The 13,678-nt window shown below is 40.2% G+C and overlaps 1 protein-coding gene across 4 annotated transcripts in view; it reads right to left on the bottom strand.

The window, feature by feature from the left end:
* Positions 1–329: 329 nt before the first annotated feature.
* LOC127853640 (xanthine dehydrogenase-like) overlaps positions 330–13,678 on the bottom strand; it is a 52,890-nt gene continuing 39,541 nt past the window's right edge. The window contains exons 10-15 of one of the 4 annotated variants that reach the window (XM_052388346.1): positions 13,343–13,447; positions 13,018–13,084; positions 11,564–11,664; positions 9,238–9,396; positions 7,290–7,412; positions 330–578 (exon numbers count right to left, since the gene is read on the bottom strand). In XM_052388346.1, coding sequence (XP_052244306.1) covers positions 405–578; positions 7,290–7,412; positions 9,238–9,396; positions 11,564–11,664; positions 13,018–13,084; positions 13,343–13,447 — 729 coding nt within the window. In that variant the 3' untranslated portion in view covers positions 330–404. The remainder of the gene's footprint in view (positions 579–7,289; positions 7,413–9,237; positions 9,397–11,563; positions 11,665–13,017; positions 13,085–13,342; positions 13,448–13,678) is intronic. The other 3 variants (XM_052388340.1, XM_052388334.1, XM_052388325.1) reach the window with 3 other exon arrangements.

The raw sequence follows: 13,678 nt of genomic DNA, 5'->3' as shown, positions 1-13,678 counted from the left end.
ACCAGTGCTATAGCCTGTCTGGCATACATGATAAACCTGCAATCACCAGTGTTATAGCCTGTCCTGCATACATGACACACCTGCAATCACCAGTGCTATAGCCTGTCCAGCATACATGACACACCTGCAATCATCAGAACTTTTACCTGTCCCGCATACATGACACACCTGCAATCACCAGTGCTATAGCCTGTCCCGCATACAAGACACACCTGCAATCACCAGAACTTTAATGTGTCCCGCATACATGACACACCTGCAATCACCAGCGCTATAGCCTGTCCCGTATACATGATGCACCTGCAATCACCAGTGCTATAGCCTGTCCTGCATACATGACACACCTACAATCACCAGCCTTTATAGCCTGTCTCGCATACATGACACACCTGCAATCACCAGTGCTATAGCCTGTCCTGCATACATGACACACCTGCAATCACCAGCGCTATAGCCTGTCCCGCATACATGACACGTCTGCTGCAGAGGACCTCTTCTGGGAGGTACGGTGATGGCATGGCATTGTTGACCCCTGGTATGTCCTGTGCTAGCAACACCTTCACCACGCCTTGCATTTCCTAAAAATATGCATTGTTTCTGTGCATGATTTGGACTGTTTTGTTTACCATCCATTTATTAGCTGAAACTATTGAATAATCAAAACTGATAATAACATCCATGACTCCATTTTCTTCAAGATTCATTATATTCAAACTATTATCATTCTAGTATATTAGTTTATAAGTTCTTTTCATAATGTTCCCTTTTACAACACTATTTTTTATAATATTATAAGAGGCAGTTATTAAAACAAATTTTTAAAGTACAATTCATTTTAATTATTAAATACTTACCTGTTATCTCTAGCTAATCCCTTTCCAGGGAGTTAATTATCCGGAAAACTTCAAGCGCTGGGAATCATCCACCTCTAATAAAGAAAACCAAGTCAGGTTAAACATAGTACAACGTAACCTAACCGGAAAACAAGAACAACAACTCATCTTTCCTTTACAAAAACATAAAATGTCGATGAGCGGGGTGGGAGGTGGGACTTACCGACAACAGGTAAGTATTTTATAATTAAAATGAATTTTACTTTAAAAATTTGTTTTAATATCATAAATAATTACCTTTTATCTCTAGCTGATTTTGCAGCTGCGGCGGGAAGGTTTGCATATTTTTTCCCATCACAGCAGAACCCATATTTAGGGTTTTCAGCAAGAGATCGTAGATCATGTCCTCAGATTATCTTCGTTAGTACCATATTGTACGTACTTAATTCTCGGATGGCCTATATATAGAGTACTTACACCATAGAAGAAATTACAGTTTGAGCCACAACAAGAGGACCCAACATATACAAATTGTCTTGTTGGCACTCAAGAGAACGAAGATAAAAAGAGAAGGTGGAAGAATTCCTCCAGAAAGCAGCTTGAAGCACTTCAGACAGTGGGGTATAATTAATAAAAGCCCACGAAGCCGAAAGAGCTCTTAATTCATGCGGTCTTATCTTAAACAGGGATAAATCCCTGGATGAAAGAGAAGAATAAGCTTTCTTAATTGTCGAGGCTATCCAACGGGAAATAGAAGCCGCAGACACATCGCCCCCCCCCCCTTTTAATGGAATGAAAAGTCTTTTACGAGAACCTCGAATAAACTTTACTCTCTTAAGGTAGAACTTCAAAGCCCTTACCGGGCAAAGGAGTCTATCATCATCTTCATGTCCACAAGTTCTAGAAAGACTTGGAACTTTGAAGGGTTTGGAAGCCATAGAGGGAAGTTGATTTTTAGCAAGAAATCCTGGCTGACATAATATAAATGTAACAGATCCATCGACAGCATCAAAACGAAGATGGTTATCTTCTATAGAAAGAGCATGAATTTCACTTCTCCGTTTGGATGAAGCCATAGTAAGAAGAAAAACGGTCTTCCAGGTTAGGAACTGTAAAGAAGCCTGATCAAGAGGTTCATAGGGAGCCTTAGTAAGCGAACTAAGTACACAAGCTAAATCCCATTTAGGAGCCAGTGTTCGAGATACAGGACGTTTAAGTTCCATAGCTCTAATCAGTTCCGAAATCGCTGGATCAGCACAGATTTGTGATGACTTAGTAAAAGCCAATGTATGCGAAATCAAAGATCTGTATCCTTTGATAGAGCTAAGAGAAAGTTTCTTATCATCAAAAAGATAGATGAAAAAATCCGCTATGCGTCTAGCAGAGGGATTGAGGGGATCAATTTTCCCTCTAATACACCAATTAGAGAAGAGTTTCCAGCGAGCATCATTGACTGCTCTGGTGGATTTTCTCCTTGCAGAAGCAACGAGGGTTGAAGCCCTGACAGAAAAACGTTTCTTCTGCAGAGATTGCCTGATAACGGCCAGACGTGTAAGTGGAACATTACTGGATCCGCATGTAGTCTGCCGCTTTGAGATAGAAGATCTGATCTGTGAGGAAGTTTCCTGGGATAATCGTTAAGGAGACTGAGAAGATCGTTGAACCAAGATCTCCTGGGCCACCAAGGGACAATCAGGAGTATCCGGCATGAGCTCACCCTGATTTTCGCCAATATTTGGGGAATTACAATGGGTGGGGGATAGGCATAAGCTTCCAGTTGGTCCCAAGCGAACGAAAGCGTGTCTATTGCCAACGCTGCTGGATCGTAAACTGGACTCACATACAGAGGTAGTCTGTAGTTGTGTCTGGTCGCAAATAGATCGACCAGGGGATAACCAAACTTGAAAAAGATCTGGTTGATGAAGTGTCCATTCCGATGGAAGTATCTGGTGTTTGCGAGACAACCCATCCGCCAGGGCGTTGAGGCGACCTGGTATGTATTTGGCCAGAATAAAAATGTTGAGTGTTTTGCAAAAAACAAGTAATTTCTTGGTTTCCAGATACAGGGATTGAGAATGTGTTCCCCCCTGTGCCTGGATGTAAGCCACCACCGATGTGTTGTCTGTTGACACCATCACACAAGAGTCTCGAAGATGTGACTGGAAATGAGATACAGCTAGAAATACTGCTCGCATTTCTAGATTGTTGATATGAAGGTGAGATTCCTGATGAGACCACAACACTGAAACTATTAGACTGAGAGGTTCCAGGTGAGCACCCCATCCTTCCTTGCTCGCATCATGATTAGATGTAATGACGGTTGCTGAGGAAGAAGTGGTACTCCTGCTAAGTGAGTCTCCTCGTCTAGCCACCACTGAAGATGAGACACTAGAGAAGGATGGATTGGAATCTGTTGTAACAGATTGCCCGGAGACCATTTCCAACAAGCTGAGAGATAATGCTGAAGAGGACGTAGGGATAGACGTCCCAACTGCACAAAGTCTGCTACTGAGCTCAGGATACCGTTGAGAGAGAGGAATTCTTGAGCTGTTATAAGATTGGGACAAAACCCAGTTGACCTTTACCAGAAGGTCTGATATACGTTGACATGACACTCTGACCCGATTGATGTGTGTCAAGAAATTCATTCCCACGAAACTGAAGTCTTGAGAAGGAATGAGGTCTGATTAGTCTGCATTGAGGAGTCCTAAAGAGAGGAGTTCCTTCCAAGAGAATTCTAGGTTGGTCAGAAGTAAATGACGATCGAGCTGGTGTAAGAGCCAGTCGTCAAAATACTGAAGAAAAACAATCCCTTGAACTCGGAGGTGAGCTCTGACTGCAGCCATTAGTTTGGTAAAAACTCGTGGGAGGTCGCCAACCCAAATGGCATGGCCCGGAACTGGTAGACTTGGCCATGAAAGGCGAATCGGAGGTACTTCCGGAAGTTGGGATGTATAGGAACATGGAAGAACACATCTTCCAGATCCAAAGACACCCCCCAGTGCAGGGGTTTGATGGAGTTCCGTATGAAGGAAGGAGTCTCCATTTTGAAAGTTGGTTTGAGAAGGTACATATTTAACACTTTTAAATCAATTACTGGTCTCCAGGAACCATTTTTCTTTTGAACAAGAAAAAGACGACTGTAGAATCCTGGAGAATAAGGATCTTGAACCCTTTCTACCGTCTTTTTTTCCAAGAGCCCAAGAATGGACTGTGGAATATGTGGATGCTGAGATACCAGTTCTATCGGAACGCGAGAAAGTGAAGGCCTTTTTTCAAATTGAAAAGTCAGGCCTTTTGTCACCAGAGAATGAACCCATGCGTCCGAAGTAATTTGAAGCCATCGATTTGAAAAATGGAAAAGTCTGGCCCTGACTGGTATTTCCGGCATCGGAGGTTGTGGAGGTAGAAAGGGTAGGGGCCTAGGGCTGATAAGGAGGCGGTACGCCCTTGCCAGCAGAAGGTTTGAAATTCCTCTGATCCGGCTTGGGTTTGTTCTTTTTCCCAGAATCTCTACCAGAAAACTTCTTAGAAAAAGAAGGTCTGTTATAGGAAGAAGGCCTGTTAGGACCCGACCGTGGATTAACAGCAGGTCTTTTAGAGAAAAGATTGTTTCTCTTAGCCTTCTTGGGTGCTGGAACTGCTGGTGGCCTAAAAGAAGGCTGCTTAAAGGCTCCTTGGCGTTGTCCAGAATTGTTTCTAGCTAAAGAAGCATGAAGTTGGTCATCCTTGTCAGCTGTGATTGCTTCTTGTATCCTTCCACCAAAAAGGAAACCTGATGTGAGAGGAGCCATTCTGAGCGAGTTCATACCTGGTTTTAAGAGAAAATCTTTAGGTAAAGATGAAAGGATAAGATCTCTACGAATCCTTAACATCTCAGACATTGAAGCAGCAGCATTATGTGAAAGGGATAATGCTGTTCGTGATAGGTGGATCAATAAATCCAGAAGTTCTTCCGGAACAGAATCAGACCAATCACAAACCAAGTGTAACAAGGTTGCTAGCATTAAGTCTAACTGGTTGGATAGACCTAACGATCTTCGCTCTCTACTTTCCCAATGTTCTATCATGGAAAAAGGGACAGACACTGAAGTAGATGAACTACGCATCGTAAGCAACAGCTTATTGATGTCTGGATCCTGCAATGGTAATTAAGAACAATCTAAACCGGAAGACAGATCGGGTACTGGTGGTTTGTAGTTACGTTCCTGAAGTTTAGACTCCGCAAAATCCTTCGGTACTTTCCACATATCTCTTCGTTTAGGAATCGTTTTATTCACTGATTCCAACGATTGAAAAACAAATAAGACAGTAGTACCAATCAGAAGGCGTGTATCCAAGCGGGAACGCGCCTTAGTAACCATGGTGGGATCAAACGTACGAATGAGTTGTTCAGTGATCGAGATCGTCGAATTAGAAGAAGTCTCCACAGGTCGTGGACACAACACTTCACCCAGAGTCTTGAATATCAGCTCATAAATTTGATTACTGCAAGCCAAAAATTTATCCGTATCAATGTCCGCATCCGATTCAGCTTCACTCTCTACAGGAACAGAGGTGTGTAGAGAAACAGCAGGAACAGGAATGAAACTATCTTGTGCCAGATTGTCTGGTAAAGATGAATGATCATCCACGACGTCAGCAATTTGATAATGCTTATCAGCATTGTGCGGTACAAAATGACCAGACGCATTCTGTACCCATAGAACATCAGGATTCGAATGGGTTGCATTAGGGGGTATACGACTAGATACGGTCGAAGACACCCGTGGTGCTGATAATGAAGCAGTAGTTGTTAGCTGCGCTCCTGAAGTTCCAACATGTGTACCTGTTAACATGGGAGCTGACACATGTGGTGAGGAAACATGTGATTCCATAAAGGAATAAGACGGTGATCGACTATCCGAATGGTAGGTACGATGTCTACGTGAAGTTTGTCGACGTGCTCGTTTTCTGCTATGTCGCGATCTGAAACGGCTGCGATGTCGAGATGTAGATCGGCTGCGATGAGACTGGTATCTTCTGGAATAGCGTCTCCGTGAACGACGACGTGATCGCTTACGCGCGTAGCAGCGATGAGAATCACTCGACGAAGATGAGCGCGTCTGATGTCTACTCCTTGATGACAAAGATTCATTTGTCGATGATGAGTTGGAGGAAGAGTAATCCGATGATGAAGATCGATGCCTTCTTCTGACTGCTGACCGGTGACCGGACCGGACCGGTGAAGTTGACCGGACCGGTCACCGATGACCGGACCGGTGACCGGACCAGTGACAGGACCGGTGACCGGACCAGACCGGTGACCAGACCGGACCGGTGACCGGCCGGTCATATCATGACCAGACCGGACCGGTGACCGGCAGGTCATATCATGACCAGACTGGACCGGACCAGTGACCGACCGGTCATATCATGACCGGACCGGACCAGCCGATCATATCATGATCGGTTACGTCACCGTCCAAAGACCGTAGAATGGCGGCTGCCATTTGGTCAGACATTGATCGATCCGTAGGTCCACGATCAATGTCGCCGGTTTGTATGGTGGGAGTCATACGGTCAGATGATGACCGACAGACAACACCACCATCGTGCCCGGTATCCAGTGACTGAAATGTCAGCTGGTCATCCGTGACCAGTGAAGTCACAGGATAATCAACGTCCGTTAGAGGTTTGTGGCGTTTGCGGCTGATCGACGTCCGACGGGGACCAGATTGTGTCCATATGTTGCAAGACCATAATTCGCACACCGCACACTTTTTAAGAAGAGTACAAGCGGTACATGCCAGGCAAGTGTCATGAGAATCCCACCTTGCCTTGATGTGACCACACGAACCTCTCTTTTGTAAGTTCATTTCTGAAAACAAAAGAAACAGAAAGAGCCTACAACAGACAAAAACCAATTGTTAAATTTAAAGCACAATGTAAATAAACAAACGCTGTACAAATGCCCTCAATTATTTATTGAGGAAAAAGGCACGAAGTCCTCGTGGATTACCTATAGAAGGAAATGGAACGAAAACCTCGTGGTGCACGTGCTCATGTACATGAGCACTATAAACAACGATACCCAGCAAAAGCAGAATTATAACAAAAACTGCAATAAAAAGTATAAAAAGGTAAACCGAATAATATACAGAAAAGATTAATAAAATTTATCCCTCAAACTCCGACAATAAACACAATTAAAAGAACGAAAAAGTCCTGAGCCAAAATAGGCGTGCAATCGTGGTTATCCGGAAAGGAAAGATGAGTTCTTGTTCTTGTTTTCCGGTTAGGTTACATTGTACTATGTTTAACCTGACTTGGTTTTCTTTATACGAGGTGGATGATTCCCAGCGCTTAAAGTTTTCCGGATAATTAACTCCCTGGAAAGGGATTAGCTAGAGATAACAGGTAATTATTTATGATATTAAAAAGAAAACCTACATCAAAACAGACGTATCTACAAACCATGGCTTTTGATGAGTCAATGCTGTCTAGCTGAGCACTTCCCATGTGGCTGAGAGCAAACGCTGCATACAGCTCACCAGGAGCTGGGGCAATATCATTGATGTAGACTGCTTCACCTGTCACCTGTTAATTTCCAGTCTGTTGTAGTGTTGTTCTTTTTCAATTATACAGATATTCTATAAAGAGCCAAATCTGAAACTTTTTTTCATTTGGAGTATAGGATCAAATAGTACAATTTACAATAAATAAATAACAAGAGGACAGCATTATTGGTGCAAATCCCGGCTGCGGGTGCAGTTTTGAATAAATGAAAGCTTGTCAGAATTTTTTTTTTTTTTAGAGGTCACAGTAACCTTGACCTTTGACTTCTTGACCAAAAAATGGGTGTGGCGTGAAGAACTCATCAAAGTGCATCTACATATGAAGTTTCAAAGTTGTAGGTGGAAGCACTTAGATTTTAGAGCCAATATTAAGGTTTTAGCTCGACGACGGCTGACGAGCTGGCTAAGACAATACCTCAGGTTTTCTCCGAAAACAGCCGAGCTAAAAATGACCCATGCTCTGTGAAAAGGGAGTTTAATGCATTTGCGCACAGTGCCGTCCAAGATTAGCCCATGATAATCAGGGACGACACTTCCACTTTTATTGCATTTTTCATTCACAGAAAGTCTCTTGTCTGCAAAATATCAGGTTAGGCGGAAAGTGTCGTCCCTGATTAGCCTGTGCAGACTGCACAAGCTAATCTGGGACGACACTTTACACACATCCATTTAACCCCATTTTCACAGAGCACGGCTAAAATATATTTTCATCCTTTTGCTCAGTAGTGGAAGATTGAACAGTTCTATTTTAATCTTCTGCTTAAAGTTGCATTTAAAAGTCTGTTCTATTTTTTATAACATTTTTAAAACAAGATAACAAGATAGTTAATATATAAGCACATTAAAATATATCAACAATTTAATCATCAGTGGAATATACTTGAGAAAAACTGCTAATATCCTACTTGTTAAGAGATTCAATGAACATAAAACAAACAATTACAAGAGCTGTCAGAAGACAGGGCGCTGGACTATTCGAGTGCTTGACAGTATAATGTAAGCCATCATGGGGAAATTGTTATTATTCAATAAGGTCAAGTTATATAGTCATTTTCTAACTGGAAGTGGATTATAATTGAAACATATTGATCGCTTATATTTAAAAGAAGTTGTAAATTATAGACGATTCTGAGTTAAGGTATATTTTCCACAATCTATTGAACATTTGTAAAGACATAAAACAAACTAATAAGATTTTATTTCAAGTTTGATAGCAATAGCCTTGATACTTTAGAAGTAAAGAGGATCTAAACACAAAATTTAACAAAATATTCAAAGTTACTTAGTCAAAACAGGGCCATAATTCTGTCAAAATGCCAACCAGAGTTATGCAACTTGCCCTGTACAGTCCCCTTATGATAGTTAGCGAGTGTTCCAAGACTGAAAGCTATACCTATGATACTTAAGGAGTAAAGTATAAAAAAGGAACATAATTCTTACAAAATGCTTGATACAGTTGTCTGCTCATGTTTATATATTGAGGTCATGTAAGTAAAGATGTATGCAAAATGTGAAAGCAATATGTCAAGGGACATAGAAAATATTTGAGGTGGTACGCAAACTTTAACATTCCAATGCTCCCGCTCACGCCAATGCCGGGGTGAGTAGGATAGCTCCACTATATATATTTCATACATAATAGTCGAGCTAAAAATGAAAAAGAACATTAGCATAAAAATTTCAATAGTGATGTAGATATGTAATTTGCAATTTATAAGTACCAATTGATCGCAGAGGTTGTTCTCATGAGCTCATGTTAAGCGAAGGTGAACAGACACACAGGGTCTGAATATCTGAAGCTTTCAACAGAGATTGCATACAAATCTGAACCCTGTTGGTCTGCATACCTGTGATTTTCCCTCGACTTTCAGGAGGGGCTCAGTAAGGGGCCACTCCTCTGTCTTTGTAGAGTAAGTCTGAGTGCCAGAGGATAGAGGCCTCTCCAAGGGAAATCCACCGCTGCGGCAGCGCAAGTCCAGCTTGTCACCCAGCATGAAAATTGCAAACTGAAATCAATCAATAAAATATTGATGTTAATTTCAAACAATTAAAATTCAGGTTTTTATTAATTGTATGGTTACTTATGGAATGAGACAGATTTTATTTTAAATTTCATTAAAGGGGCCTTTTCACAGATTTTGGCATGTTTTGAAGTTTGTCATTAAATGCTTTTATTGAAAAATGAAAACATTGGATACAAAAGGCTCCAATAAAAAATTAAGAATTAAATTAGAACAAGAGCGCCGCATGACGGAGCAATATACGCCCGATTCGTGTGCCATTGGAGATGATACACTGATGATTGATGTATTTGTTTTGGAAATAAGCAAAAAAAAATTTCAAAAATCGCGAAAAAAATAAACCCGATGAAAATATCGCAAAATAAAACTGGATAAAAATATTGCATAAAAATATTGCATGTGTTAATCGGTTGCATGTCTCCAATCAGACCTGACTGATATATAATCTATATACTACCTCTGACCAAGTTTGGTGAATTCAACTTGAACTAGAGCTTTGTCACTGAATGTGACTTATACCCCCATACCACTTTGACGCAGGATAAAAAGTTGTTTAAAAGTTTCGGATGAATACAATTTGAATTAGAGTCCGGACAAAGTGGCGCCGTTGAAAATGCACTAATTGACCCTATGACCTAGTTCTTGACCCGACATGACCCATATTCGAACTTGACCTAGATATCAACTAGATGCAACTACTGACCAAGTTTGGTAAAGATCGGATGAATACAATTTGAATAAGAGTCCGGACAAAGTGGCGCTGTTGAAAATGGACTAATTGACCCTATGACCTAGTTTTTTACCTGGCATGACCCATATTCGAACTTGGCCTAGATATCAACTAGATGCAACTACTGACCAAGTTTGGTGAAGATAAGATTTATACAATTTGAATTAGAGTCCGGACAAAGTAAAATGCACTAATTGACCCTTTGACCTAGTTTTTGACCCAGCATGACCCATATTCGGACTTGACCTAGATATCAACTAGATGCAACTACTGACCAAGTTTGGTGAAGATCGGATGAATACAATTTGAATTAGAGTCCGGACAAAGTGGCGCCGTTGAAAATGCACTAATTGACCCTATGACCTAGTTTTTGACCCGGCATGACCCATATTCGAACTTGGCCTATATATCAACTAGATGCAACTGCTGACCAAGTTTGGTGAAGATCGGATGAATACAATTTGAAATAGAGTCCGGACAAAGTGGCCCCTTTGAAAATGCACTTATTGACCCTTTGACCTAGTTTTTGACCCGGCATGACCCATATTCGAACTTGGCCTAGATCAACTAGATGCAACTGCTGACCAAGTTTGGTGAAGATCGGATGAATACAATTTGAATTAGAGTCCGGACAAAGTGATGCCTTCCGCCCGCCGCCCGCCCGCCGCCCGCCCGCCCGCCAAGGGGTTTCACATAATACGTCCCGTATTTTATACGGGCGTATAAAAATAAAATAAAATGTAACCCTCTGCAGGACTCGAACCACTGACCCCTGGAATCCTGGAGAAAAGTCTACCACTTAGACCACTCAACCATTCTTCAGAATACAATTCCCATTGTATTTTATATTTATATAATATATAAGCAATCCTCATAGTTTCACAAAATATAATGACAACAACAGAACTCTCCAAATTATTATTTGTTTCGCGTTGCAAAGTTTTATAATTTTCGGGTTTTTAAATCGTCAAAAGATGCATATACTGGCTATTTCACAGCATGGTAAATGTTCAGTATTACTGTTTCCTCACAAATATCATAACTAAAACGAAAATTTGCTAATCTGAAACAACTTTTTTTAATTTTGTCAATTTAACCAAATGTGAAAAGGCCCCTTTAAGATGTGCCTTCCTAAAGTTTTCAAAACAAGATACTCCATCATTGTAATACACAGACAGTTTCTGATTGACTGATTTAAACTTGCACTTACATATATACAGTCATATCATTAGCAGACATCTAATCAATCATTAGTAAAACAATTAAGTACCAGATAGCATACCGATTTTGCCTCTTATGCCTTTGTTTATAAAAAAGTGCATATTTTGGCATAAGGTCTCAACACTACAAAAAGATATCAAACTTAAATTGACTGCTTGTCAATGTGAGACAGCTTAAACAAGGAGCCAGTATGTGTATTACTCTGTAGAAAAGGTTGACAGCCAGACTATTGCGAAACTGGATGCTGCCTGCTAACAGGTCGGCCTCAGGAACAATCTCCTTGCTCAATATCTGTATGGCCTCTAAAACATGAAAAACACCGTCAATATCAGTATGGCCTCTGTCAAGTAAAACATGAAAAACTTTATCAATGTCTATATGTTCTTGGTCAAGGAAAACATGACAAACAAGGACAATGTATTTTTGTCCCCTGTCATGTAAAAAATGCCAAACATTGTCACTGTCCATGTGGCATCTGTGAAGTAAAACAAGACAAACAAGGTCGATGTCTTTATGTCCTCTGTCATGTAAACCATGACAAACATGGCCATTGTCTTTATGTCCTCTGTCATGTAAAACATGACAAACATGGTCATTGTCTTTATGTCCTCTGTCATGTACAACATGACAAACATGATCAATATCTTTATGTCCTCTGTCATGTACAACATGACAAACATGATCAATATCTTTATGTCCTCTGTCATGTACAACATGACAAACATGATCAATATCTTTATGTCCTCTGTCAAGTAAAACATGACAAACTTGATCAATGTCTTTATGTTCTCTGTCAAGTAAAACATGACAAACAAGGTCAATGTATTTTTGTCCTCTGTCATGTAACACGTGGCAAACATGGTCACTGTCCAGATGGCATCTGTGATGTAAAACAAGACTAACAAGGTCATTGTCTTTATGTCCTCTGCCATGTAAAACATGGTCAATGTCTTTATGTCCTATGTCATGTAAAACATGAAAAACATGGTCATTGTCTTTATGCCCAGGCCCCCTCTGTCATGTAAAACATGACAAACAAGATCAATATCTTTATGTACTCTGTCATGTAAAACATGACAAACATGGTCACTGTCTGTACTTCATCTCTCAAGTAAAATATGTTTAACAGGCTGAAAATAGTTAAACAACTCTAAATCTGCAGTGCACTATAATAATAAGCATTGAATGCATTTCTGAACTAATATGCCAAGTTGGTCATTTCAACATAAAACATACAAATACCTGGATATTTCAAATGTTTCACAAATGTTTTGTAGTAGAGAACTACTTGTGCACTGAAAAGTATTCTAAAATATATTAATTTAATACTTACTTGATGCTCCCCAAAGGTTTCTTTTGTCACAATATTGCACTAAATATTCAGATAAAAGGAAACGTCTAGAGGGCACAGTAGTTGGGGGGACAATAATTTTTTTATAGAAAATTTCAAAGGGCCATAACTCTGTGAAAAATCATCCGACCAGAACCCGCTGATAATATGCACATCTCCTCTTGGTAGTGAAGCTTCCCATAAAGTTTTATTGATTGTGCACGGACGGACAGACACACACACACACGGACAGAAGAAGCGGCAACTATATGCTCCCGCCAAAATAAATTTTGGGGGAGCATAAAAACATTATGAAGTAACCTACTTGCTATCACACTTGGGTCACTCAGCTGCTTCTCTTGTAGGAAAGTCTCCAAGTCAGTGGCATGAGTCTGGAAATACATGGGCAGTAATGTCGACTGAATCACTGGGGTGTCAAATGTTTAAGGTCCTTTGTTGATTAATTAAAAAAAATGTTAATTATGGGCATATATATTTAAACTAAAATTAGGTTTTGTATATCAACATGTTTTGCAAGTATTTTAATCAATTCAACGATCTTACAGTTTATTTAGATATTTATTTAAATTTGGTAATAATTATTATAACTCATTATTGGCAAAAATATCTAAAATGTGTCGAATGCTTACAAAGGTTTTGGAGATTCCTGCATACACAATGGCTGGTTTCTCTTGGACAACAAGATTTGCATCACATGTCATCAGTATACCAACACTCACATATGCATGTGCATTCTGGGGAAATATAGACACGTTTTAATTTATTAAATAACAAGGGACAAAATTGTCACAAAACCAGGTTTTCATTGTGAAAAAAAATCTGATAAAGGGAGACAACTCAAACTGAACTTTTGAAATGAACAAACAAAATTAACCCCCTTTGTAAGTTTGTTTTAAAATAAATCTATTTTTAGTTGTGGCAACCTTGACATTGGAGATATTGACGTGATTCTTTCGTGCGACACA

This window comes from Dreissena polymorpha, chromosome 1 (genome assembly GCF_020536995.1).
Source record: "Dreissena polymorpha isolate Duluth1 chromosome 1, UMN_Dpol_1.0, whole genome shotgun sequence".
NCBI lineage: Eukaryota > Metazoa > Mollusca > Bivalvia > Myida > Dreissenidae > Dreissena > Dreissena polymorpha.
Note: the sequence above shows the minus strand (reverse complement) of the source record. Positions and strands in the feature narration are given on the sequence as shown.